This window comes from Malurus melanocephalus, unplaced genomic scaffold (assembly GCF_030028575.1).
Source record: "Malurus melanocephalus ecotype Western Australia unplaced genomic scaffold, MMel_1.1 scaffold_252, whole genome shotgun sequence".
Lineage (NCBI taxonomy): Eukaryota > Metazoa > Chordata > Aves > Passeriformes > Maluridae > Malurus > Malurus melanocephalus.
The window spans coordinates 167,736-195,330 of record NW_026623484.1 but is presented as its reverse complement, the minus strand read 5'-3'; the positions used below and the strand labels follow the sequence as shown (position 1 = coordinate 195,330).

General features: G+C 41.0%; 1 protein-coding gene across 1 annotated transcript in view; it reads left to right on the top strand.

Moving 5' to 3' along the window:
- Positions 1-27,595, top strand: part of SORCS1 (sortilin related VPS10 domain containing receptor 1) — a gene marked incomplete at its 5' end in the record, with an annotated part of 249,958 nt that overhangs the window by 68,726 nt on the left and 153,637 nt on the right. The window contains one exon of the mRNA XM_057375558.1: positions 11,106-11,173. Coding sequence (XP_057231541.1) covers positions 11,106-11,173 — 68 coding nt within the window. The remainder of the gene's footprint in view (positions 1-11,105; positions 11,174-27,595) is intronic.

The following is a 27,595-nucleotide window of genomic DNA, read 5'->3' as shown; positions in this document are numbered from 1 at the left end:
CAGCATCAACCTGTTTGATGGAATATAGAGCCCCAGTGAGAATAGACCTTTAACAGCAATTTATATCCCAGGCCTGAAATGTGCACTTTGTCTGTTATGATCCCTGGGTGCCTGTTATGGRATTACTTACATCTTACCATCCTAAGTTTTTTTCCATAAACAAATGAAACCTTTGAGTCTGAGGTTCAAGGAATGTGCTCAGATGAAGCATGGTTTAACAGCTCCTTGGGGAGAAAGAGATAAGGTGGGAAAGTGAAGAATTGATGATCTATTAACTGTTTAAATTTCCCACCTTGAATTATTGGCAACATGTGCCATTACAGCTTTACAAATTACTGTCTATAAACAGCTTGGAAAATATGACCTTTGCATTACAATTGGTCTCAAGATGCTTTCCAGCTTTGTACAAACAGATGCTGCTGGCATACTTTGTTGCAGCTGGAGTGGGTGGAAGAATGCAGGGAACTGAGGAACTTTTCTTGTCTAATCAGGCATATATTATAATTTGYCAAATGACAAAATGTACTAGGTGGTGGTTGAAATGCTTCTGTTTGAGACTGGGCTCGCTCCTCTGGAATTTTGGAGTGATCTAATTTTCAGTAATAAAGACATCTAATTAGTTAAGGTTTGCTGTCCTTACCTTCTGCCCTGTTTCTTTCTAGATCAAGGAGACACTAGAAAGTCCTGTGTTTCTCTAATTCCTCCTGTTTCCTGGCCCGTGGAGACCAGTGAGTCCAAGCTGAATGGATGGTTTGTCTTATTTGTTCATGGCAAACCAAGTGCACTAAATTCTTGCTTTGTGTTGTTGTTCATGTGATTAACACACAAAGTAGGTATTGTGCTGAATTTGGCCCTGCGATTCTGCTGATTTGGGAGAAGCTGAGAACACAAGGACTTGATTTTTCATCTTCTTATCACTGTTGAGGAGTTACAAGTCATCAAGTTAGTGATGGCAGCSAGAGAGCTCATACGGGACTTTCTGAATCTTAGGCCTGAGCCAAATTAATTTCTAATTTAACTCCTTATTTAACTTCTAATTTAACTCTAATTAACAGGGGTAAGATGAGACCTACCAAGTTTGTTGATAGAGGAATGCATTTTATTGTCATTTGTTAGTGTCAGATGCATAGGRAATGCTAGAGAACATTTTTGGATTAACAGGTGTTTGGATGAATAGATGTCCCCAAAACGGTGTGGCAAGAGACTCTGTGGAACAAAAATCTTTACACCAGACTCGTTTGTTTTCTCAGTTTCTGGAAAACACACCTTGTGTCTTTTAATGTAGTGTTGTTCATCACTGACTGAAGATCAGAAAGTAAAAAATGTGTGTGTTCCCATCAGTGTGGAAGCAGAATCCAGCAGGATTACAAAAAGGGGAATAGAAAGCTCTGGGTCATGTCCTTTTGTAGCAAGACAGGGTAGAAGCTGTGACTTAACATTAGAGCAGGTCAGGACCTTGTGGAGCCACCTCTTCCTCTTCCAGGGAAGAATGATTTCAAGAGTGAAGACCAAGGGGCTCATCAGAATAAGTATTCCCACCCTGCCTCCTGTAACAAACTCTCTTGAACTCTGCATGCTTGATGTTTRTAATAAAACCAACTTACATCACAGAGCTCTTGTAAGGAGTGATCAATTTGTGTTTTCAGGGCACTTTTGAGACCCAAAGACAAAAGGCACCTTATGGTCTTAAGTTTCACTACCACTGCTGCCCCAGGATGAAAGTTTTATACCTTAAAGATCCAATTTCTTCCCTGGAGTGAGAGGGAGGCAGTCTATTATTCAAGGATATCATCCTTATCTCTGTTGTAGTTGCCTTGTGGCCATGCAACATCACTCAATAATACTGTCAAGTATTATCTTTTGCTTGTGCCAGAGTGCTAAACAGTGATTTATTGCTTGAATACACATTGCTTTCATGAAAGTGATTTGTTGAAACAATAGTAAAGTGCTAAATAAATTATTCATTGCATGCTAATTTTTCGCTTTTCTATTCTGTAGAGAGCTCCAGAATAAACAATCTGGGTGTTGTATACACTGTATGAATTCCAGGTTTTTGGTTGTGTTTATCTCCCACCCCCAGTCTTTCCCCCAGGACATGGTTCCTTTCCCAAGGATGARTATCTTCAGCCTTTCTCACTTTGGTTGCCTTTTGGGCTATTTTTCCTCTTCGTGCTTTCTTCAGATAGAGTTGGGTGAATTATTCTCAAGTAGAGGCTTGGATTACTGGTTTGGGAAAAAACTCTGTGYGTTTGGAGTTCATGGGTCTTTCTAAATCCTTTGGGAACTTCTGGGTCTTAACCAAAAAGCCACCACCATAAACAGAGCTTACATAGTAGGATCCCAGTGGCTGACTGGCATGTTTTCATAAAGTCTTTTCTTGCACATTCCCTCTTTTTCTGAGTGCTGTGTGCTGCTGTTGTTTAGCTGCCACTGGCTATGCTGCAGTCCTGGTTTGCACACAAGATCAGGTGTCTGAGAAACTCCTCAGAAGCGAGTTTTGACTTGCAGATATGCCAGCTTTCCAAATTTCCTTCAGAAATGGTTTCTCAGCACTTGAAACCTTTGTCCCTTGGCAAAGCCCAGAGCCTCTGGAATGTTTCTGAGTGGTTCAATAGCAAGCCAGGAGCAGGCCAGGCACAGAACAGCAAAGTGCTTTTCTCCACTTGACCCTTCCACCCTTTCCGGGTGTCCACTCCAAATCACTGGCAGTAACTGCACGTTTAAGCACAAGCTGCTGATTGGCAGTGGCAGAATATAATGGGGTATAAGAGAAGAATTTTCATTCCAAACAGTTTAGGGCTTTACCCTCTTCTGGTCTCAATTCTGAAATAATCCCCAAAAGGCTTGTGTGAGTATTCAGTGCAATGAATAAACAGAAGACTACATTTCCCTCTTGAAACAATGCACACAGCTCTCATGCTAATRGCTTTTAAGCATCAATGCAATTATAGTGTGTAATCGATTCTCTCTATACCAGCTTTTGTCTTCTGAAATGAAACCCTGTCTCTTTCATAATTATTTGCCTTTGTATTAAAACATTTCAAGATGACAGGATGTCTATTCCATTGTTTTTGTCCTGCTTCCCATCTTTCCTGCCTAATTCTGCCACTGGAAGAAATTCGGTTATTACATTTGCTTAGAAACCCAAGTATCTCTGTTGTTTTTTTTTCCCTACAATAATTTATTCCCTAGATTTTCCTTTTACTCCTTTTAATTTATTTGGTTTGTGTTTGGTTTTTTGATTTAGTTAATTGTGTTTGGAGCTGCTCAGAAATATTTCCATGAAACAGATTCTTATTGAATGAAAGGGGAATTTCTGAAAAGGGATTTCAGTGTGGAAAAAAAAGGACTCAGAGCAGGGAATTCATTCCACTTCATAAGTTAATCAGCATGTCAGTGGCAAAGGTGTTTTTCTAGAATGTGATAGGCCTAAGTTTGGGTCCTTTTCAAATCCAGGAGAAGCAGTAACTCAATGTCTTGACCTTTGGGCTTTAGCTATTACAGTTCCCTTCTCTCAGCTTTGGTGGCGGTAGTATTTTGAATTCTTTTCCGACTGTAACAAATTTCTGTTTCATCCTGATGACAAGCATGAAGACTGGGACTATCTTTAAAAGGTTTGAGGGAGAAAGATGCTGCATTTTGCCTCTCTTTATAAAAAAATTTCTGTTGTGTATTCTAAAAGTTGTCACCATGCCAGGGACCCTTGTAAGCTGAGTATAATAGAAACTGCCATACATCTTGCTCTCCTGATTGAATTATCCAAGATTAAGAAAGGAAGTGGTGGTATCTGTGTTTGGCAAACATTGCATTTCTGGCCTACAGGTGGTTTTTATAAATGCCAAAAATGGGAATAACTATGAACAAATTTATGTAAGTTCATCAGTCTGAAAGCTGCCTACAGTAGCTATAAGAGCAAAAGAATTGGCCATATTCTCTCCTTAGACGTGGCTAAAATTGTATATTTGGGAAAACTTACATAAACATTGCCAGATGTAATTTTTTTTTTAATTGACCACAATGCACTTTTTTCCCCCTGCACTTCTGTCTCCCCTTGAGCTTATAGTAAATTTATGGTATCCACAAAATGCAGTGGGAAGGAACTTCTCAACTCACCTATGTAATATTTTCAACCTCCCAGTTTTGCTTGGTCCTTTGTGTTGAAAACTAGTGAATAATAAATTCAGTGCACTAGTGACTTTACAGATGTCTTTCATATCTCCTTTGTTTCTTTCTTGGAGTGAGAGTTGGAATAATTTCTCACTAAAAAAAGGTCATTCCACATCTTTGATCATTCTTGATTGCGCTCTCTGATCCTTTTATTATTAGGCACAATAGTTGCAATAGTTTTGAATTAGAGTATAATTTGCTGACTGCTGCAAGTTATTAAGGGGAAGATCCACCCTCACATGGACGATCTTTAATGCCGTCTCTCTAAACTTTTGTTGCTCATGCCACAGACAGGACGGTGGGCAATATTGGGCCTTTTTCTGTTCATTGATGGATGCAGAAAAATGAAGGAATTTTACTTTATGGGCTCTTTGTAACAGAGATTGGTGAAATGGAGAGGTGTTAGTTCAGCTGTGTAGCCATGTGGTCATACTTTTCTATCATTGCATGTCTGTTTTCTGCAGTCCATGTGGAAAGCAAATCACAAAAGTCTTCATGACTCCACAGTTCTTGCTACTTGCATACTTGGTAGAGTCCCTGATATTCCTGGCTGGTATAAAATTGCTAAAAATAATATGAAGAACAAGATTTGTGTAAGTAATTTGCCCTAGATAATGAGTTATCTCAATTTTTTTTTTTTTTTATTCATGAGCAGCCTGTAAAATTCTCAGTCGTGAATTATTCAGGCTTATTTGTGAATTTATTTGAAAACATTTCCTCACATAGCTGTCTCAGCAAACAGTTCATTGAGAATATTCCTGTGTTCTGTTTGTTTCCCCTTATGAACAGTCCCAGGGTTCTGGGTGATACTGGGAAAGGAGAGATGAAGAAGGGAACAGATACGTGCCCAATTATTTCCAGTTTTTGAATGTGCAACCTCTCAAACACGACAGCCTGAGAGTGATGGTTTATTGACRCATAATGCATAGAAAAGCTTCAAGTCCTTTAGTTTCCTGCTCAATTATAGCAACCAGCAASCTTGTGAAAACTTAATTTAGTGCCTCTTTGTTATTGACTTACCTTGCTGTTAAGTAGGCGATGGGAATGATCTCTAGAGTTTAATAAGGGATTCATGGATCACTGCACATTGAGGTGTACTTAAACTGTCTTGATTGTGCCTGGATATTTGTTTCTCTCATCCCAATTAGAAGGCAGCATGACTGTTTCATCAGGAGAGTCTTGCAAATATAGTTACACYGTTAAATCTAGTTACCACTTTTTACATAGCTGTATGTAAAATACTACAGTTCAGCATCHTGAAGGTTTTCTTGCCTTGTGAGGGTGGCAGGGGGCAGGGAGCCTTCCTTTTWAAAWTTTTTTTCTCCTGGGATTTCAGTGGTCAAAAGAAGAAATCTGATCCCCACATCAACAGTCCTCACAAGAAACTGATTAGGAAAGCTGCTGTAAGTGGTTAGCAGTCTAATACTGGAAATATTTTTTCATCCATAGCACTTGTGAATGATTTCAGCAAAATGTTGATGAGCAGTGAGTGCAAAACTGATGCAGAGAGGTGATGGTGTGCAAATCAGGAAAGCAGACTAAAATTACATGTTTTTTAGTGCTGTGGATTATCCCAGGACAGCTGAAACCTTGAATGAAATGCACACAAAAATACATGTTAAGCATGAAAGTCTGATAAACAGTAAAGCAGAGGTTCTGGTTTTGCCCTTATAAGCAAAGYTTGTTGAGGTTTGAGATCAGCTTTGGAATCCCCCCTACAGGGGGGTCACCTTTCATGCATTTTTAGGTCCGTCTAGAGGTGGCATTGCAAAATTCAGGCCCTAAGAAGCWATAGTGAACACCTTTGGAAATTTGATGGTGGTGTTCTGTTTGAAACAATTTATATTACTGCAAGGCATGAAAGTGCTACGAATTTAGTCCCCTGTTGGGCTGTGAGAGGTGTAAAGCACTTGCTGAGAGGGCCTGGGGTGGTGATGGGAAYAGATCTGATGAAATGTGTGGAGAAGAGCTCTGTTGCTGTAAATGAACCTGAGCTGGATGATCACAGAGCAGGRTGTGTAGGGGATCTTTGATAATGTTATCAAACCGTGAACACAGTGACTGCTGCAGTCCTTTTCCTTGTCTAGCTAAGTTGAATGAGCATGGACATCTTTCGATGCCGTACTCACACCGCATTCCCAGGAGTAACTTTTCTGTGGTCAGTGAGCTCTGGACAGTGTTGCACTGCCCGATCCCGTGTGCTGGGTCTCCCTTGGTGCTGGTTCTGTGGGGTTGAAGTGCCTTGAGGACACAAATGGTGACCCCACAGGATTTAGAGGGGTGCAGGGTTCCGCCCGTCGCTTCCTTCCCAGGGCGTTGTGAACCCGATCGGTAGCAGTGTGCAGACTTTGATTGCCTTTCTGGCCAGCTAGTTCAGCASTGTTTGAGGAGAGAAATGTTTTTTTGCCAGAGAGAAAAGTCAGTTTAAATGTAATCATCTCATTACATTTGCAGCTTGTGCTGCAGTGAAGGACAAACTGTGGCCGATATCCTGAGGGAGCCTTGCTAGAAGTATTTACAGAGCAGGTGAGAACAGGGCCAAGACAAAGATCTAAGCCAGCTGTAAACCTAGGTCAGAAGTGCAGGGAAGGATATGGTGAGACAGCATGGGTCAGTTGGTTATAAGCCAAGGTAGGTCTGGGGAAAATTTAGCTGTGATTGCCCTGGAAATTCTGTGGTGGCAGCAAAGGCTGTCCTGGGGCCTAACCTGGCAAGGTCACAGAGCAGTCTCTTCTGCCCAGCCATGGATTTATGGTTGCAAACCTATAGATGGTCCATATTCCAGCTCTTAAAAAGCAGTTACAGGTCAGGAGTGGYTCACAAAGTGTATTTTCTTCAAAAATGCTCTTGGTTTGAAGAAAAAGATGATGGTGTGCAAATGCCTTGTCCTTCCTAGAAGGGCCATGTTGGGCTGATCTCCTTTGGGAGATACTGAACCAGGTTTAAGCATCTCTTTTGTCAGTCTGTCTTCCCACGTGTCTCTTTCTTGTCTGCTGGGGATTTTCCACTTTGTATGAGTAACTAAAACCATTTTTGGTGCTCTATCTTTTGGTAGGTGCACTCACTGGGGATGTGGTAAACCCAGGATCAAATAGTTTTTGCTCTGAGCTGTCAGTGCAGAAGTGATAAAGTTTTGTCTCCTCTTCTTTCCCACCTCCTATGGCAGAATAATCCCCTTCAGCTGCTGTCCTAATGAATAACAGACTTTCTGAAGCCTTGTATTTCCATGCAGTAGGAAGRGTTATCTGTATTCACAGCAGAGCTGGAATAAGGCTGGATTTTTGGCTCCTTTTCATTGTATTTCTAGTTTGCTTGGTTGTTTTTTGCTTCTTGCTCTTGTTAGCTTGCATTGATTGGTAAGTGGTAAAAAARGGAGAAAAACACACAGTCCCAGAAAGCAAAAACAAAACAAGAAGTGAAGAAAAGGYGAGACACTATTTTCATTTCATTACKGTGCTTCTTCACAGCCCCTATTCTGACATTTAGAACAACATAAAATGCATGTCTCTGTTCATTAGGTTCCTCAGTACTACACAGTGACAGCCACAGAGGCTGAGGGAAAAAAAAAAGAAGAAAAAGAAACAATCTTAGACGTGAACTAACCTTTGCAGGCTAAATAACAGAGAAATGAGAACAGCAAAGTAGAAAAATGAAAGAGTAAATGCATCCAACATCATGGCCTTGCATAGGTTACTCAAGTATCATTACTAAGGGGAAAAAGAATAGTGACCTCTAGGGCAGAAGTAACTAATTTTCTGCCCAATGATTTGTTTGCTTTGTACTCCCATGTTTGAGCAGCTCTTTAGTGGTATTTGAAACATTGTAAATGACATAAGGAGACTGCTGAAACCATGGATAAACCTTGAAGACATTTGGCAGGTGGTACAGATTCTCAAAAATTAAAAAGCTTGTCATAGAAAAGATTCTATGTGCTTTTGAAATAGGGTGTCTGCACTGAGTGGAGATATCTAGCTGTTAATCCAGAAGCTGGTGGATGGTGTCAAATAGACATATTATCTTGGAAATGTTAAGTGCTAAGATTTGATCCTAAATTTGCWAAGAAGTCAGGATATCCCAGTATTGCTTAGGGTTCTTGATGTAGCTAGTCAGTAACTGACATGAATATTTGGGTGGGTCCAGGAATGCCTCTTCATGAGGATTGTTAGAGTTTTATCAAAAAGAACTGTGATGGAATTCAGCTGACTTTCTTCCCCCCTCAGTTCCAAGAGAACTACAGAACTTTAAAATTGTGTGGGTTTTASTGAAATTTCTGGGGGAAGAAAAAAGAACAAAAGAGACATTTCAGCCCTCCGGAGGGGAAATATTTTGATTTCTCCTATTGGCACTTTTAAAATTTCATATTCTTTTTAGGATGTCAATTACAATTTTTCTCCCCTCAAATGATGAGATTAAAATTCTCAATGGAGTTTTCTTTCATGGCTGTTTTAAGATTTGTAAATTTTCCTCACTTGGGAAAATGTAAAAATCTGAGTATTTTATGAAAAGTAATTCTCAGCCTATTTAGCACCAGTAATTACACACTGCTAATCTCAKTATTCCATAAAATTAGCCTGATTCTAATTCTTGGATTTTATGGATGGGCAAAATGTKTCTTGATTCTTGTATGAACTTCCCCAGGTGTACATCAGCCAGAGGCAAAGAACAGGGAGAAAATCATGCTGCTCTTCCTCTTTATTCTTCCTGATTTCTATGCCTGTTGTCTTCAGGTCTGCTTCTAAAACTCCCAAATGTCAAAATATTRATTGGGGGAAACATTCATTAGCCATTTACATCTCTGGCAAACAGAGCAGGAGAGGGCCAAGAGGAGAAAACAAGACTTGGAAAGAGATACAAGGAGCTGCTTTGGAGGTCTCAGGGAAGGTTTGTGCAACTCCCGCATGATGTCCCCAGGCAGGCTGGCACTGGCCATTCTGGAGGTCACTGCTGCCTTTCATTGGGTTGRTATGGAGAGAGGCTTTATGTCCACACCCCATCCCTGCTCTTTGTTCTTACCCCTTGGTTTTTAGTTACTTGCTAAGTAGGGGATTTGCAGGGTGCTGTGAGGAGTGGCAGTGGAACGGCTCTGGGGCAGACAGCTGCTCTGCTGTCACTGACAAGCATTGTGGCAGGGTGGAGATTGAGATTTAGGATTTGTAAAGCAGTGATTGGGATGAGCCTTGGTGAAGAATGTGTGCCCACCCCATTCTGCCTCAGCTGGTGATTCCCACCTTGGCTGCCTCTTCAAAGAGGAACCTGCCATGAGAGGAGRAAGCACCTCCCTGCCAGCACTGGGGTTTTGGGGAGCAGAGGGGGATGTCTGTGTCAGGGTGCCCTGGGGAGCAGAGGGGTCGTGGTTGCTGTGTGACTTTCCCCATGAGCCACATATGACTTGTGTTTTTGCAGATAGGAAATGCTCTGGGCAGCCTTTCTCCATGCTGGGAGTGATTTAGGAGTTGGGCAGTGGAAACAGATGTGTGTCAGCTGTGTGTGCTGTGCCCCCTGTACCTTCCTCTCTTGCAGTAACTCTGTGCTCCCACATCAGCTCTTTCTGCCATCTCACATACTGACCATACTGGAGGGAGACAATTCCCATTGTGGCTGGCTGTTTCAGGTTGTTGGTGGTTAAGAGGCAGAAGGGCTTTTGGTTTTGGAAAGGCAGTGGTGAGGTCTGTTCCTCCCCATTTGGCTGTTCCTCTGCCATGCTGGTGCCAGCTGCCATTGGGCTGATGGGCATTGAACTTCCCACAGTCCTTTGCTGCTCTGCCAAATTAGTTGAAGTTGGCAATTTTATCAAGGTACCAGGGGACTGTGTATACGTGAGCCTCATTTCTTAGGAACCCAGGCTGAAAATAATAAGAGGTATATAGATCAGAGGTTTTGTCAGGTAAGAGTTGGGTCTCTTCTAATTTACTGCGGTTTTAATGGGATAGGGAGGAGGATAAGATATACAGTGACCTGGCAGGAAGACATGCAAAATAAATTAGTAGCAATAGTAATGGTCTGGTAGTTTGTCCCAAATGTCGGTCTTGTTAAAGAAGCCCATCATCTTGAAAGTCAGAAATTATTTTTTGAAGACACTAACAAAAGAGYAGGCTCAAATCTTTTGCTGGAAATTCCTTTTGCTAAAATTACTTTCCTCCCCCTGGTAAAATAATTTTATTCTAGAAGTGCTTGTTTTGGCAGCAGGCAAAAGCTGTTTATCAAAAGAGCTAATAAAAGTCATAAACTTGGAAACACTGCCATTCTGGCTAAACCTAAAACTTYTCACTGAAGTTATAGAAACATTGGTTGTTAGAGATGTGTGGAGGTCCACAGTTCAACCTCTCGCTCAAAGCAGTGTTACCACCAGCAGTAGATCAGGTCAGCCATAACTTTGTCTATCCAGGTGTGAAAAAMCTCCAAGGATGGAGGCTTTACAGATGTTCCGGGTAGTCTGTCCTGGTGTTAAACTTATTGAGGTTTTTCTGATGTCCAGTCTGAGTCTCCCAAGTCAAAACTGGTGATCATTTGCTTGTGTCACATCATCTACTGCAACCAGAACGTGTTTGACAGGAGACAGGCGAGGGTTATCTGTGCACCACACTATGAAAAGGATCAGCAGCTTCAGTGTCTGTGAAACAGAGCAGAAAATAGTTGCTATTTCTACTGCATACGAGATCTCATCTTCTATCCTCAAACTTGGTCTGGATCTGAACTCATTCCCACTGCACTCTGCTCCCTGGGGCTGAGGGAAGAACCTGTTGGCGAAGTCATGCAGAGGAGGCTCAACATATATCTCTGCAAATTCTTTCCATGTCAGTTTAGGCAAATTCTTTTAACAATTCATTCAATTATGTTAAGCACCCATTAAAGGAATCCTAAGCCCTCCCCGGGGTCATTTCAGTTCTGTGAGATTGTAATTGTTTGAGACTAACCATGATTTCTTCTTTTGCCTTTAGGTGATTCTAATTCTGACAAAGTTGTATGACTACAACCTGGGAAGCATCACAGAGAGCTCTCTTTGGAGGTATGGAGATAAATTGAGTTAATAATTACCACCTTACTTAAATAGGAAAAGCCTGATACAATTCTTTTATTGAATTTAATTGGATTTCTTTAAAAGTGCTGGAAGGTTTGTAGCTAAACTCTCTYACTCCTGTTCTTTCATACTCAAGGACAAAAAGGCTGAAGTCTGATTGTCTTGTTTCAGTTAGATAAGGTACTTCATGATATGCTGCCTTTTGATTTCCCCTTCCCCATGTTATTCAGATTGAAATCAACCAATTGGTTCACTTTTGGGAGAACTGAACAGCCTAAAGTCCTTGTTTATAATGAAGGATCTCATGGCTGGTCTGCCCAAATGATCCTTATGAAAAGCCAGTGCTGCTGAGACTGGGGGAATACCTGTGAGYGAGCATTCAACATCTGCTGATTAGAACTGATGGGATTAGTAGTAGATAATTGATTTCCACTTGTGTGAACTTGACTGCTGGACCATTTTATAAGGAATGTTTTGATACTTTCATGGTTTTAAAGCATATTATGCACTATGTGAACCAAAAGAAAGAGCTGGGCCRTGAACAATTTCTTAAGGCAGTTATTTGGATTCAATGCAGGCAGATGGTGCCTTTTTTTATTTCTCTGAAAAATTAACCTAAGAGGTGTTTCCTATTTCATATGTCCCTAGTAGTACTTTCATGAGCTGAAAGGGAGGTATTCTTGTGGGTTCATCTGTGAAACTTAGGTGGGAAGTTTAGCAGTTTTGTATGCAGGTCACTGATGAAGGTGGATAAGCTACTGGCAGGAGAGAAGAAAACTTTGGGTATTTGAAACTAAAACTTCTTGTTAGAATGAACTTGTTTTAATRAACTTGTACAGGAAAGGGGTTTTCTAAGGGCAAACTTTAGGTCAGAAGTAGAACAAATAACCTTTTTGCTCAGGAGTTGAGCAGRTTTTAACAGAATGATAGAGGAGGAATTTGACATGAAGTATATTCTGAACTTGGGCTATTGTTTTACTCAGTGGCCTGAAGAAATAAAACCAAACAAACAAMCCAAAACCTTAACTCAGAACTTCTAGGGTTTATTCTGAGCAGTAACAAGAATACTCAAAAGTATTTTGTGGAGTTGAACAAATGGTTTTTCCTGCCGCACTGTGTGGGGTTGATTAATCTTTTCATTTCATACACCTTGCTACCACAGCTCTCTATTCCTTTGTCTTTATTATGGTGTGAACACACGTGAAGGGTCTTTTAGGACTGTGGCTTTGGCAATGTTTTTCTAAAGGGAGTTATGCTAGATTGTTTAATTTCTCAATGGTTTTAAAAAAACAATATTCATAAATATGAAAAATACTTTCCTTTTCTATGACTACCCTAAGTAATTTCACCCTGGGAAATACKCATCTCTCTCTTGTCAGTCATTGCAGAAGTTATGGCATTTCAGCATGGGAAGACACCTCTTTCCCTTTTGCTGACAGTGCTGAAGATCTCCTGATGTGATGCAGTGCAGGATTGTGTTGAGATACTATTTTCTGACTGGAACTGGGACAGCCACATCAGAGTGGAAAGCACATTTCCTGATGAGATGTATGAATGCGGCACAAAATTGTGCTGATGACCTTAAGCTCTTTTCTGTTTCTGGTTTCTGTGGAGAATTCCACAATGGCATCAAATTTTGCCCTGATTAAAAAGGGAGGGACTGCGTGGATGTGACTGGAGGATGTAACAGAGCTGGGATCTCGGCAGTGCAGCAGTCCTAGAGCAAGTGAAGGGCACTTTTCTTGACCTCAGATAGTCCTAATGTCAGAATGTGATTAATAGCATAAAAATAGCATGATTGTTTCCTTTAGTCTGGAATTCTATTACCAGAAACTGTCTGAGAAAAAGTAAAAATCTGAGTATTTAATGAAAAAGCTTTTTCGGTCTACTTTRTACCAATAATTATACACTGCCAATCTCAGTATTCCATAAAATTGGTCTGATTCTAATTCTTGGATTTTACAGTTTCTTGATTCTTGTATGATCTTCCCCAAGTGTACATCARCCAGAGGCAAAGAACAGGGAGAAAATCACACTGTTTTTCCTGTTTATTCTTCCCAGTTCCTATGCTCGCTCTCTTTGGATCTGTTTCTAAAATGATCAGATGTCAAAATATTAATTGGGGGAAACATTCATTAGCCATTTTACATGTCTGGTACGTCTGGCAAGCAGAACAGGAGAGGGCCAAGAGGAGAAAACAGGACTTGGAAAGAGATCCAAAGAGCTGTGCAGCTGCTTTTGAGGTCCCAGGAAGGCCCAAAGCCGAGGGTTTGTCCAATTCCCACATGATGTCCCCGAGCAGACTGGCACTGATACTTCATTCTAGTATTGTACTATCACTCCTTCCTAAAGTTTAAGTTACCCTCTGCCTTCAGTGTAATGTCTGCGAGGAGCTGAATAATTTTCTTTTTGTTTTAGTATATACCAGAGTATTAATATTCCATGAGCTGACCTTCTCAATATCTTTTGGAGTGTGTTAAAATTTTTAGTACCTGTGACATCTTAGAACAAGGAATTCCATAAATTATTTGAGGAACCKCTTGTCTTACTTTGAACCCCTCAGCTTCACTTGGCACATGTCACTTGTCAGGACTTGATTACATTTGTATGGCCAACCATCCAGAAGCCCTGGGCAAATGCTTTGGGCTGGGAAATGTTGGAGAACCAGAATCAACTTACTTGTCTCTGCACTGCTCCATTATTCGTGATGGACTCTTCACTGCTCATGGCTGCTCTGGAAGCTGCCTTCCTTGTGTATTTCCTTGGATTTCCCTCTATCCTGTGACCTTAAACAAGCCCTAGGTGGTCACATTGTGCTCTGTCCTGTCTGGCTCTGCTGTTTGATCCCCCTCAGCATGCAGGAATGCCTTCAGGTCACTGTTTGATATGCCTATGAAGATCCCAGGACCGCTTCTCTGTTCTTAGTGTGATGGAAAGAATGTCAAGGTGGGCATATCTTATTGTTCAATGTACCTGACAGAGATTATTAGCTGTTGCTCCTCCTGGCTGCTTAAGTGACATGTTAATTTAAAYCTCCCTGCTTGTTTGAAAAGGATAGAAAAAAAATAGGTTTGAGAGAAGGGGTGAAATGTACCTTACCATTTATTTCATGCCTCTAGGTTTGATTCTGGGGAATGGAAGAAAACATKATCTCATTTCTTGTTTGCTGTCTGCTATCAGGAGTTCTGTTTCTGAAGGGTAGAGAAAGGTAGTTCTTCAGGTACCCCCAATTGAAGAGGAATCTGTCATGAATTCATGGCAAAGAACAACCACTCTTGCCTCCTGTGCTGAGTGCACTCTCCARAGGTTGAGGAGTGATGAGGGGCTGTAAAAACACATCAGTGGCAAGAGTCATTTAGGCAATAGTGGTTATAAGCACATCTGTCATTCTAAAGTGTATTTGGGTGATTTAAGCTGTCGTACTGATGGGGCTGTAACCACCTGTGACCCAACTATGCCACTGCCTACAGAACATGAATCTCCTCTTTATAAACACATAACTTCCTGCTAGGGTTAAATTTSTTGGTSTGTTTTCAGCCAGTTTAAYTACAATTGGCTTCAATACTAATGGGTGGAGATCATCCTTCTAAAACTGTTGATTAATTAAAAGACTAGACTGAACTAGTGGCAGTCATGAAGGGATGAAATACTGTAAGAGAAAAGAGASAGAATCTATATGATCTTCTAGACTGTTAAGGCTCTGTGTGCACTGGGCTTTGGATAGCAAGTGAGCTGCTGCTTCTGTTCTAAAATSAAATTTTGCATCAGGCTGGGCCTGACTTTAATTATGCTGTTATCCTTTCAGCAGATTTCTTTCACAGTTTTAGCTGAGAACTTTTTATTTACTTTTTGTTTTTCATTTTATAGAAGAGGAAGAAAATGGAAGAGGAAAGATTATCTGTCACTGAGCAATTAACTGAGTGTATTGGATTTATTTCTCTTCCTCTGGTAGATAYCTCTCAGATCAAAAAGAGGATTAAGCTGTGAGAGTTCGGAGATGTTTTTTACCACTAGAGTAAGATAAGCTTACATTTCAAATAAATAAAATGTCAGAATAGTGCGCACGGTACCCATGAGCTGTAGACAGCTGTGGGAGGACTAATCTTTTTCTGTTTGTGTAAATATGATGCTCTGGAAAGATGTGCATGAGTGACACTTTCCCTCAGGACCTTGAGCGGCTGTCAGCCATGAGTGCTGCCATTCACCTCCTCGCCTTCTCACTGCTCTGTATTTGGTGAGGAATGAGTAATTTCATGGAACTTTGTATAAAAATAACACTAATTAAACTTGCCTTTTCAGTCAGAAATTAGAAAGATGTAGAGTTTGCTTAGTGTGAGAGCATTTTAAATCCTGATCTGTTGCTCTGTTAATTCTGGGAGTTATTGATGGTACTCTTGACACTGCAGCACTTTRCCTGAACTTAGCTCCCCAGTCCAGGAGTGATTGTCACCTCCAACCTGCCCTTCACTGCTTCTGTTTTCTGCATTACAGAAGCTTCAGCCATCAAGAAATCTCAAGGGTGCTGAAAAATACTTATGTCTCATGTAGATCTAGATTTGTTTTTCCATATGTAAAATGGGGGTTGTTTATGGCTGCTGGTTTTTTTTTTTTTCATACTTGGAAAGCTTAAAACAGATCTGTTTCTAGCTTTACATGGCCTTGTTTTTTAAACTTGAACTGCTGCTTTAATCCCTCCGTTCCTTCCAACACCACCACTGCACATCATCCCGCAACTCCATCCTTTCAAAAAGGGAAACTGGGTTGTAATCCAGAGAAAAATCAGAGTTGAACCCAGCCCTGTGGCTATACATATTCCAGGTGTTTTGAAGCCTCCCATGTTGATGTTTGTGCATGCAATTTCCTGTCAGCTTGCCCTCTGCAGATCAGAATTACCGCCACCCAGAGTTGCTGATGCATTAATGGAGACTTTCTTCTCTGAACTAGAGTTTTTGCAACAGGACACTTGMAATTTGTCAGTATTTGCTTACTTCCTTTAAGGGAATTTCTGGGTTATGTGTGCTATTGTGTTCATCGTTCTCCTGGAGCTTTTATGCAGGTTCTTTGCTTCTGTTTTGCAGATTGACTGTTTTCAACTCACATTTGTCTTCTACTCGCTGAGCCACATTAATAAAGTCATAACATGTGGCTTAGTGACACAGTGTGCTCTGCAACAGCAGATTAAGGTCTTTTAGCTGAAGCAGGTAGGAGAAGCAAATCCATATGAGATGAACTGAAAAAGTGAGTGGAAGGAAATTCTCATTAGGCACATTTTAGCCAGCAGTTTTGTGGGAAAAGGGAACTTGAAAAGGGCTGTTTGAAGTGCTTTTATCTATAAATATGGTGTTCCAGTTGCTCAGTGTAAGTCACTTTCCTTAAATGAATATCAGAGCTTGATAAATGCTACTACATTATCTCCYATGGGCCTTTAGTGAACTTGTAACAATGACATTTCCTCGTGTCTTTTGGTTAAATCCTTTATTTCATTTTCTCTCCTGCAAACACAGGACCCTCTGGCTGGTCTGTGTATAGATGCTGAAGGTGTCTGAGGGAAGGGGAGGATGGGTTTGCACACTCAGCTGTTTGTGTAGGAAGCAGTATCTCTTTATGGTTTGAACACAGTGGGAGATCTGCTTGCACTGCAAGTGGGCTCAGAACATGGATTTTTATGCCCTGTGTGTGGAGCTCAGTGCAGCCTTTTTCCTGTGTGTGGGGACACTCTGTTCAGCCACCMGGACCCCTAGGGACCCAACAGTTTCTGCAGCTATCAATTTTTGTACCTGACAGGGCTCATTGTACCCTGGTGGCTAACACTAATAAAAAATTCTAGCACAGTCAGTTCTTCTACTTGGTTGCAAAAGTTTCCTTGCATGTTCTTGTTATCAAAACCAGCTCCAATATRGATGAAGGGTGGGGAGGGGGAAACTGCCAACCAGTCAAACAAAAAGTGCACTCAAAACCCCCAAAAATTACCTACCTAGAAAACAGCCCATAGCAGATGCTTGGTTTAGCAGGAAACTTAAATTTTATTGAATTTTACCACAGTTTTACATTCCCTAAAGAATAAGAGCTAGTAAAACCATTGCATTTTGGGGCATATCATGTGTGTTTATCTGATCAATCTCACCTAAGTTCTGCCTTGACTTAACTTGAAGAATCCTACCCTGATATTATGAAGGATCAGATCTGGTTGAGGATTTAGTGATGTGCTTCTCCTTCCCTGGTCTGTGAGGATAAAATATTCAGCGCTAATGATGATGTAAATTTATTAAGCCTATTAAAAATGTGTTCTCTGTTGCAGCCAGTCATGAAATGTAGGAGTGTTATCAAGTAAATCAGAAAGAGTCCAAATCCATTTTCTGCATGAAAGAATCATGTAAATCAAGATAATGAATATTAATGCTGRCATATATTAGCAATATACTGTAAATAACAAATGTGCCACATTCATGCCACTTCATAGGCATACAGTGTTTCAATGCACTTTGTCATTCTTACTCTGCAAAGCAGATGATGAACTTGCATATCTGTTCTCTAGGCTGTATCTGTTAGCTCAAATGATGCTGGTAAAATGTAACAGAACTRTCTCTGGTCCTGGTCCACGGGGTTCATCCGTCTGCTGTGGCTGTGTAATAACTGCAGACAACTAGACTGGAGCYMATGTSTAGGGGGAAAGAGGAAAGACAAGCYACACAGTATTTACCAGTTCATAAACAGAAAGCAAAACACCCTTTGTGTTCTGGTATTTCCATTCCTTTCACATCTATCCAGTCATTTGTCCTGCAGAGCTGGGTAAAATTGTATTCATCTCTTCAGAGGGTTATATCCACTATAATCACCAAAAGGCAAGAGTGTGTTTGGGGCTGAGCTTGGGTTAACTGAAACTCCAGCTGARTGCATTATTCTAGCTTGAGATCTGAACTCTAAGGTCTTCAGATCCAGGTCCCAAATATTTTTTTGCATCTGCACCTTGCGAATTATCCAGGCAGTYAAATTTTCTTGTTACTGCAGAGGGAGCCAGGCATATGTCATTTCTTGGAGGACTTAGTGAAGCACCTGGAAAAGAAGTGCTGTAAAAATGCATATTTAAATATTTGTAATGGTATGTTTGTTGTGCAGCATAAACTGACTGTTATTTACAGGGAGACATAGTGGTTTGCAAGTGTCCTTTTTTTCTGATTTCTTTAACCTACCAAATAATAATTGGACAAAATGGAAAAGGACAAATAAAGCTCACAATTAATCAACTTGTGTCTTCAATGCTGATAGCAAAGCTGGCTTTTGAGTGTGATCTTGTGCCAGTGGCTCCTGTGCCAGTAGAAGGCTGTGTGTATAAAATATGACAGCAAGGCATGAGCCATTCTGTAGGAAGGCTTCCTACTGAGATGAGTCCTAAGTAGAAGAGTCCTTTAGGAAGGCTGAAGCTAYTGGATGAGACTGCAGATCTGTGCGTGGACAGAATTGTTAGTGAMTATTGTGCAGGCCACTGGGCCAGCTGGGGCAAGAAAGGTCATTTTRCCTCTTGTCATTAAGATGTACCATTGAGGGTCTCTGTGTACTCAACACTGTGAAAGTTCGTGCTTGTGACAGGGACAGCCTGAGGGCGACTCAATTCCTGGTGAGCAAGGAATTAATTTGCAGCTTGAGTTCTACCTCTAGGAGGAGGCACGAGGGAATTCAGGAACTTTTCTCTCCTGGCTGGCAACTTCCTGCTGCTGTTATACCAAGTMATTTCCCTGGTGAGATGCATCAAGTGGCAGAGAAAGATGTGTCCTCTTGATTATGAGCATCACTTGTAATGGGCTCTAAACTGATACTGTGCTTTGCCAGTGGGAGGTAAAAAGCTGTCCTTCCCTTTCMCCCATTGATTTCCCATATTCCTCAAATGAGTTTCTTCTGCAAGGAAGTTGTATGAATTTCTCTAGCATGCTTTTTAGTGTGTGCTGTGTAGTTGGGTGTGAAGATAAAATCTCTTTTCAATGGTCGTGCAATSTAGATAGACAGGTATATCTATGAGAGATGCTGAGCTGGAAAGGAATAGAAATTCAGAAACACCACATGAATTGTGCATTAAATGACTTCATGAGGAGATAGAGACTGATATCTGATCTTTCTCCAAGGCACATTTCCTGCAGAAAACGGTGTTCGTTCTACTAATGTACTTTTACTGCTGTATTTTATGGCTGTATACATATCAGTGTAGGTGTTCCCATGAATTTTCTTCTGGTTTTCSTTCAAGCCTGAGCTGCTGGAGTGTTGAGGGGTTGCTCAGAATCTCAGCTTTTCTGTGGTAGGAGAAAGCCCCACTTCCTGGTTGTCACGTAGTGGAGAGAGAATTGAATAGCTTCAATTGCTGTACAGATGGGAAAGCCCAAACACAGATTCTTCACACTTAGTTCCTGAGAGGTTTTTTTTTTTTTTTTTTTCTTTTAAATTGCTTGAAGTATCTTAGCTGTGAAAACACCAGGCTAGGATGGAAGTGGAATAAAAATGCAGCCGATTCCTCCATGAACTGAACATGTAGGTATCTCTTAGTCATACCAAAGGCTGATGTTCAGATCACAGCTCTGTTGAGGCCAAGCAAAACTGGATTTCCTGAAAAGCAGCTGAATGATGGCCATGGGCTTATACTACTGTCCACCAGTAAAACAAACAATCTTTCTGTTCTGTTGCTAAAATTCTGTTAGTGTTTACTTTTGATKAAATTGGAGGATTTTTTCTCTGTCATGGTTGTAATGCTACAAACATGCTYTGTCTTCTATGGCAGAATAGGAACAAAGGAGACACCCCCTCAGTTACKGGGAATTAAGTATTACTCGTATATTAGGGAGAAACAAAGATGGGTGGAAAGGACACACTGAAGAGATGGCAGGTTTCTTGTCACATTGAAAGATGCCTGTCTTCCCTAGCAGGCCCTGACTGCCTGTCTTGAGCTGCTGAGAGGTTTTTGTCAAGCTGCAGGCTTTATGATCTACAAGCACKCAGCTGCCAGTCTGATGGGCCCTGTAACCTCTGGGGGAAAAGGGATGCAGTCAAAATCAGGCCAGCATTGTCTTTTTATATTTAAATAGAAAACCTTTTTCAAATAACCTGAAAGGGAAATAGGAGGCCAGAACAACTCTCTGTTTAAATTACCCTTCTGTAATACAGTGAGATAAAAAGAATCTTTAGGCTGGTCTAAGCTCCCATTCTGCTTTACCAACAAGTCACTGTTTTCCTACCGAATTTCCTACGGAGTGTTTACATTGTCAGCTCCAAAATCAATCCAGGAGGCTGAAAACCACACAATTTTAGTCTCTTTTATTTCTCCACTGTAGAGAGCTGGGGAATGAGAAGGACAGCTCTGAGTCCTGGCCTTCCAAGATTCAGCTTTAGGCAAGCTTCTCCACTGCACATGGGGTTACGTTACCATCCACAGTACRTGAGCTGAGAGTTTGGGATCAAACTGCCTGATAAAATCCAGTCTTGGAAGAGTGAGAGTGGAGATACACCTGCATAAACCTACAGTCTCAATCCATGGTTAGAGCCTTGCAGCGATGTGTTCTATGCTTTACCAAGCCAAACATCTGATGTATTCTCTTCCAATACTGAACAGAACCATGAGAAAYGGTTGCATGCCTTTGCAGGCAGGGTGGATTGTCATCTTTGTATCAATGTGTGATGTTGTTAGTTTGGATTTGGCCTGAACAGAGGCCAATCCCTCCAAAAGGGTAACAAAAGGGTAAGAAATGAGAAGCAAAAGCGTTCCTTTTAAACTCTTTCCAAGGAAGGAAAATCACCAAGGAAGGAAGGTGTTTTATGACCACAGAATGTGTGCCATTGCTGGGAAAAGCATTAGAGGTAACAGCAACATGARACTATTTTCTTTATGGAAAGAGGAAACAAGCTTTATTTCTTAATAGCGTTTGTAACTTTTCAGCTCCTTTGTTCTTGTGTTTTCTGTGAGGTGAGGGAGGRTAGAACTAGAGCTTTTCTTCTTCTTACTCCATGGTAGGACTGACTAGGTGAAAGCAGCACCTTACTGTGGAGTAAGAATATGAAGGCTTTGCATAGTTCTTCCTCAAAATAAGTTTTCCTTGCTAGAGTACTCAAGAGGGGGTCTGCTTTTTTCCCTAGCCTGCCTCCAGCAGTGCCCAATAAATGCCAGCTATTACCAGTAATAAACTTTCAATAAGAAATCAAGCTTTGGGATAGCATTTCTTTCCTGCCCTGCTGCAGGAATCAGCTTATGCCCCAAAACATGAATTTTGACTTGCCATATGACATTAACAGCTAGTTAAAATGTTAAGTTATAGCAATTATAGACTATTGGCCCTTTCCAGTGAGTGCATCTGTGGCTTGCAGGGACTCTGACCTCCCTTGGCTGTGAGCAGTGTGCGCTGACTACGGGCATTGTGGAAATATAATTTCTCTTCGCTTCCCTGCCAATGCTCAAGTGACGATGTGCTCTCTTGTTATGAGGCAGCATAAAATTTAGAGGCTAGTCACGGTGAAGGTACTAAGAAAGAAACTCAAAGACCTCAGTAAATTTTCCTTCTAAGTGTTCCCTTTTCAAAGGTAAATGGTCTTATTCTTTGTAATCTCYCCCTGTATGTTAACAGCTTTCACAATGCTAACTCTTTTGTAAGAAAAGCACATTACAATCCCAGTCGACTTTATCTCTGGCAAAGGAGCCAAAGGAGGAAGAAGCCAATATGCTTCTAAATTTTTTTTCTTTACAGTCCACCAGCTACTCAGCACACATGTGTTGTAAATTCAAGATGTGGATGTTACTCAAAGAGGCAACTGTGATGTCACAAGTGTTTTAATAGCCTHTGATTTATTTCCCTAAGTGCTTTATTAAGATGATGCACAACAGCATTTGGAAGCCAAATGCTGTCTTAGGAGAGAYTTGGAGGAGGTATTTTCAATCTCCTGACTTTTCTTCCTCGACACAGTAATTTGTTTGATTGGAGCAAAAAGGGCCCTGGATTCAGGACAGGGATTCTACTTCTTATTTAGTGTTTCTTTGTGCGTTAATCAACCCTGTTTGTGATCTGAGTGAGCAGGAGTATGAATGAACTTACTGTGATATGAGAGAGCTGCATGATTCAGRGAACAGGATACTGGCTGGGCTTTGGAGATTTGCGTTCTGCCGCTGTATGGGTTTGTGGCTGTTCAATAGTGAAATATTTGGCTAGGTATAATCAAGAATCAGCAGATTCATGAGAAGCAGAAGTCATGTGCAAGAATCCTCTCCTGGCAAGGTATTTCTAATGGAATTCAGGAAGGTTAGTTGTAAGTGCAGTGATATAGAGCCTTTTTACCATTAGTCTGGTAATAAATTGGTATAATTTCCAAGTTTTGAGACAAGCAGGGTAGTGAATCAAAATGAGGCCTGAGGTAGTCACAGTGGGCAAATGGATGGCTTAGTAAGCTGAGATCACTTGAAAAAAGGTATTTTAGTTCAATAACAAATAGTAGTAGGACAGGAGCTKAAGGCTGACCTTACTAYGTAAGGACTATSTAATATCTGCTTACAGCCTGGAAARAGCTGGARCAGGAAACAAWCTGGAAWTCATGTTCCATTATGAAAAAAMCAAATTGCATTGATCTGATCAATGACTATGTAAGCTAAGCAGCCAGGAGTCAATTTTTAAAAGAAATTAGAACTTTGAAAYGTTTAAGGTACTGACTTGGCATGCAAAGCTTCTTAAGACAGCATACAATTTTCCATAAAATTCTTCCCAAGATGGGATTTCTGGGCAGAGATATAAGTGACTAACTGAAATGTTGATTTGAATTAAAGAATAGATGTAAAATCAAATGGATCTGAAATATCCTTCTAAGGTCATGGATACAGCTAATGAATAAGATTGCAACTGAACTAAGTTTGGTGTCTGTTTATTAGAATAGCGACTTGGAAGGTATAAAAAASGGAAGAAGATATGACTGGTGGAGTAAGGTGAACAAATGATTACTCAGGCTAGGTAAAGGATGACAAAGAACAATGAGAGATGGAGGATAAAATATGATTTTTGGAGCAAAGAAGAGAAGACATGCTTAAGGGTGAGAAGCGATGTGTGAAAAGTCAGCCCTTCTGCTTGTGTTAATTCACTGACCTGAGTCAAACAGCACCACTTTCCCCAAGGTCCAGAAATTACTTCTGGCCACTGATATAAAAGAACATCACCCTTCTTGTTAGGCTTTTCTTCTTACTRTTGATACTATTTTGATGCCTACTGTTACCACTTAGCTTTTTAGAATCATTAAAAGGCAAAATAAACAGAAAAGGTGGCTGAAAATACACTTAGTATAGCTGTAAAGTGTATTCAGTCTATGTTCCATTAGAAAATAATGGTCAGTATTGTAATAAGTATAAATTCATTCTTCAGGCCCTCTGTTAATGTAATTATGAAAGCACAGGGCTTGGCAGTTGGCTTCTCCTACATTCAGTTGCTTTTTTGTTTCAGAAGAAACATGCTGAGTCAATTGGTTTAGAAATAAGATGTAATAAAGCTCTCAGAGTAAACAGGGCTTGTTAATTTGCAGAATTTCTGTTGAAATTGCATGAAAAGAACATGTATAGAGATATAATAGCCTCATTTATATTYGTGGATTATCTTTGATGCACAGTAACTCCTGAAATGCTGATCTGTGCTCTGCAAAAAAAGGCAAAATAATGTGGTTTTCAGTTTGGAATTGAAGAAAATGAAAGATCTAGAGTTATTATGCAGAGGAGCTTGTTGCAGTTTACCCCCAAACCAAATCCATAATCCAAGTGTGTCTCTTTTAATTGAGGGAATATGTGAGGCTGTTTACTCCTGTTACAATAACTACCACTCTAGCCTTCTTTTTTTTTTAAGTGATTCCATCAAGTCAGTAAGAATTGATCACTGAACAAAGAAGTTCCATTGCAGTTGTACACTGGGCTGTTTTGGATTGAAACAAAGATCCACTTGACCCCATATCTTCAATGTRAACCTGCAGCAGGTAAAGATTACAAGGGTACAGGAACAAGGCCAAGCCATGTGTGTTACTTTTTTGATGTAGCCTTTCAGCTAATACTGACTTCAGGCTCCACAACTTTTATAAACAGCAGAAGCGTTTAGTAGAGGTATTTATTAGCCCTTGGTGGGTGTGTTTGTGAGGGTTATTTTTTGTTCTCAGATTGTACCCATCATTTGAACCAATACAGTCTTTCAGTATCCAGCAGGATGGACAGCTGGAAAGCACCAGGTGGTTGTTGGCYTCTGTCAGCTGCAGAGAGCTGAATTAGTGCTTGAGAAGGAAGAGGTTTTTCTGTGCCTTAAGCCATCTGGTTTGTTTTTCCTTCACCTCTTTATATTTTTGAAGTCTTACTGTGTGATGAAGGCAAACTCACCCAGCTCTTTTTGATCTTCTAAATGAACTGGCCACTCAGCGTGTTGGAGAGTGAAAGTGAAAAGCAGCAAATGACATAAAATCCCACTTGTATGCAGCCTTTAGGGCAAGGAGCTTCATATAGCAGCTGGAGAACAGAGTGTGCTTGAGTTCTATTGATTGCTCTTTAAGAACTGCCTTATCCTTTTAATGAATAGAGAAAGTAAAAAGGGAAACTTTGGAAAGTTAGGAAAAATTCTGGCTCTTTGGTAAACTTGTGCTGTTACACATTTGTATCATGCTGCTTACGAGAGAACTAAAGTATGGAAGACTAAAGCAGTGATGATTTTGGATGATCTTCACCTCTGTATTGCTTTCTACCACCTCAGAAATACTATTCTCTTCAGTGAAGTGGCAACAGCTCAGTTTCTTGGGACATGATTAAAAACATAACTTACTCCTATTTCATTTGTGGGTCTAAACCTCCAGTGAGGGCATTATTGGCTTGTTAATTGAATTTTGTGAAAGAATTTGGTGGGTTGMCTGCAGCCTTCTGGTTGAACATGTTGTAGAGAATCTACCTGCTCCTTCTCTGTATGATAGATCTGGCTTCCTGTGAGAAAGAACCGCTCCAAAAGTGCCTGTAGAAATCTTGGTCAGAAAGGAAAAAAGCAGAGGAGATTACAATTCTAGTAAGCTGCATCTCCTTTGTTCTGAAAATGAAATCTGAAAGGCAGCRTTAGTTTCTGTAAGGTCTAGAAGTTCACCCTCTGATAGGATGAGTCAGCCTCTACTGSCTGCAAAAGAGCTCTTCACTGCTGGAAGGCTGGGAAAAGGGGAATCATGCAGGTACTGCCAGCATGGTTCTCAGGGGCTGCAGGTGATGCCTTGCATGGGATCCTACCAGCACTCACCCTGTCTGTCTGTCTGTCCTTGTGCAGAAATTCCCTCTCTCCCTTAAAGATGGAGCACTGACACCTGTGCTAATCACTGTAAGGCTCTGGTTTTGATAGTGGGCTTTTTCTTGATTTGGAAACCACGAAGAGGCCATAGCTTAGTGTGGCACATAGGGACGTACACGAGTTGTGGTGTCTAAATCTGGCTGCATAATTCCATTCATTTGGGTGCCTGATTTATTTCTCATAGGAGCTGATGTCTTCCAGCTGCACCTAATGAGCTCAAATTCATCCAGGAAGGGGTAGAGGATGCTGAGTGAATCAGCAATATCTCAGATGCCTCAGAGCCTTAATTTACATGTGTATTTGGCCTACACTTGACAGTCATCATGTGCATGCCTTAACAATATCCCACTGGGCATTGTCATCCTGTCCTCCCACATAGGTTTGCCCCTTCCTTTTCTTTCAAAAATGTTGCTTCTCTGGCCCCCCTGCTTCTGACATTTTCTTTGTTAGTTTCAAGAAGGTTTAAGTCTTACTCYGAAAGCTAAATAATATATTTATATTTTCTTCTGAAACATCACACGGGAGTCCAGAACTTTCCTGAATGCAGATGTCATAAACATTTGTCTTGCCAATCGCTAAACCTCTAGCAGGCTTTTATGTAATTATATGGGGTAATTACATAGACTCTCCCGTAAACTGTCATTAAGTCTGTGGAAAGGCTTGTGCAGATTTCATAAGCTTTGGGCCAGGCTCATTATCTATCCAAAAATATGGAATTTTTGTTTTCTGAGCTGATTTATCTTTGCCATCCATAAGAACACAAAATTCTTTTTTAATCAGTATTTGTAAAATGGCTCATTTCTGTTTGTTTGGGCACCAGCCAGTATKGTACTACCCTTGAATCCTTTTGGGTGGGTACAGCACACAGGTGAGCCCAGTGCAGCGGGGAAGGAAGTGTTGCTGGCACATCAGGCTGTGACTCACAGGTTGCTGTCCTAATTCTTGGAGGAGTTTACACCTGCTGTTGGCATCTTATTCCTAGGACAGATTTGCAATGTGTGAATAGGTGCTAAATTTAACAACAGAGGTTAGTGAATTTAGAGGGCTCTATGARGAATCAAACTCAGTTGCCTCAACAGTATGAATGGGGTTTATGTCCAAGGCAGAAGTAAGTTCTAAGGAAGAATTTGCCTGAGGATCAAATAGGTGGGTGTGGATAAGTTTGATCAATGGCCAGCTAAGGCTGTTGTCTTTTTTAGGTTATTAGGCTCACCGTGCCCTCTCTGGGAGACAAAACAGGAAAAAAAAATTGTCAGGCATCCCACAGTAGCTGTTAGACTTTCCTGACSAAGCTTAGTTCCTGTTTCTCTGCAGCAGGGTGCCACAGCCTCTCCTGCTGTGTGGTTCTGTGTAGTGGGTGCAGGTGGYTGCCCTGGTTTTTGGGCACCAGCTGTGCCCAGTGTGTGGCTCTAACAGTGCTGTACAGCTGTGGCAGAGACCTGTGGCAGACAAATCTCATCTGCTCAGATCACGAGCTGGCAGTAGTTCTGCTAGAAGGCCCAAGCTTGCTGCTCCTGATTTACACAGCTCACAGGACAGTCTGTTCAGAACCTCAGCTATATCTGAAATATCACTCTGTAATGTCTAAATGCTAAAAAAAAAAAAAAAAAAAAAAAAAAAAAGGCATAAACTGCCAAGAGGCCTAAATTCTTTGAAGGAACAGTGCTGGCACATAACTCTTCTACTGACAGAGTCCTGCAAAAACGAGGTAGTTGCACTCAAGGAGCTGGATTTAGCAGCCCTAAATCGGCCGGGACTTGTCAGCACTATCAGCTGAGTTAATGCCCAGTGGGCCAGTCAGGAAGATCCACTGTTAGTGTTGCCTTTCTGTCAGAGTCATAGAGTAGACAAGTAATAATGTCTTAATTCAGCATAAAAAGACTGTTGCATTAATTGAAATAATAGACTCGGGCTGGGTTTGTCTGGAGGTAGAGAACAGAGATCTAGACCCRGCCCCCAGGCAGGGGTAGATGTGATTTACTGACTGTTTGTGTTGCTGCACTCTAGGCTGACTTGCTGGGATTAATTTATGATGCTTTCTTACTCTTGCTTCCCCTAAAGTAGACTACTGCTCCCTTGCCCACCAGCACTGCAGATCAGATGATCTGTC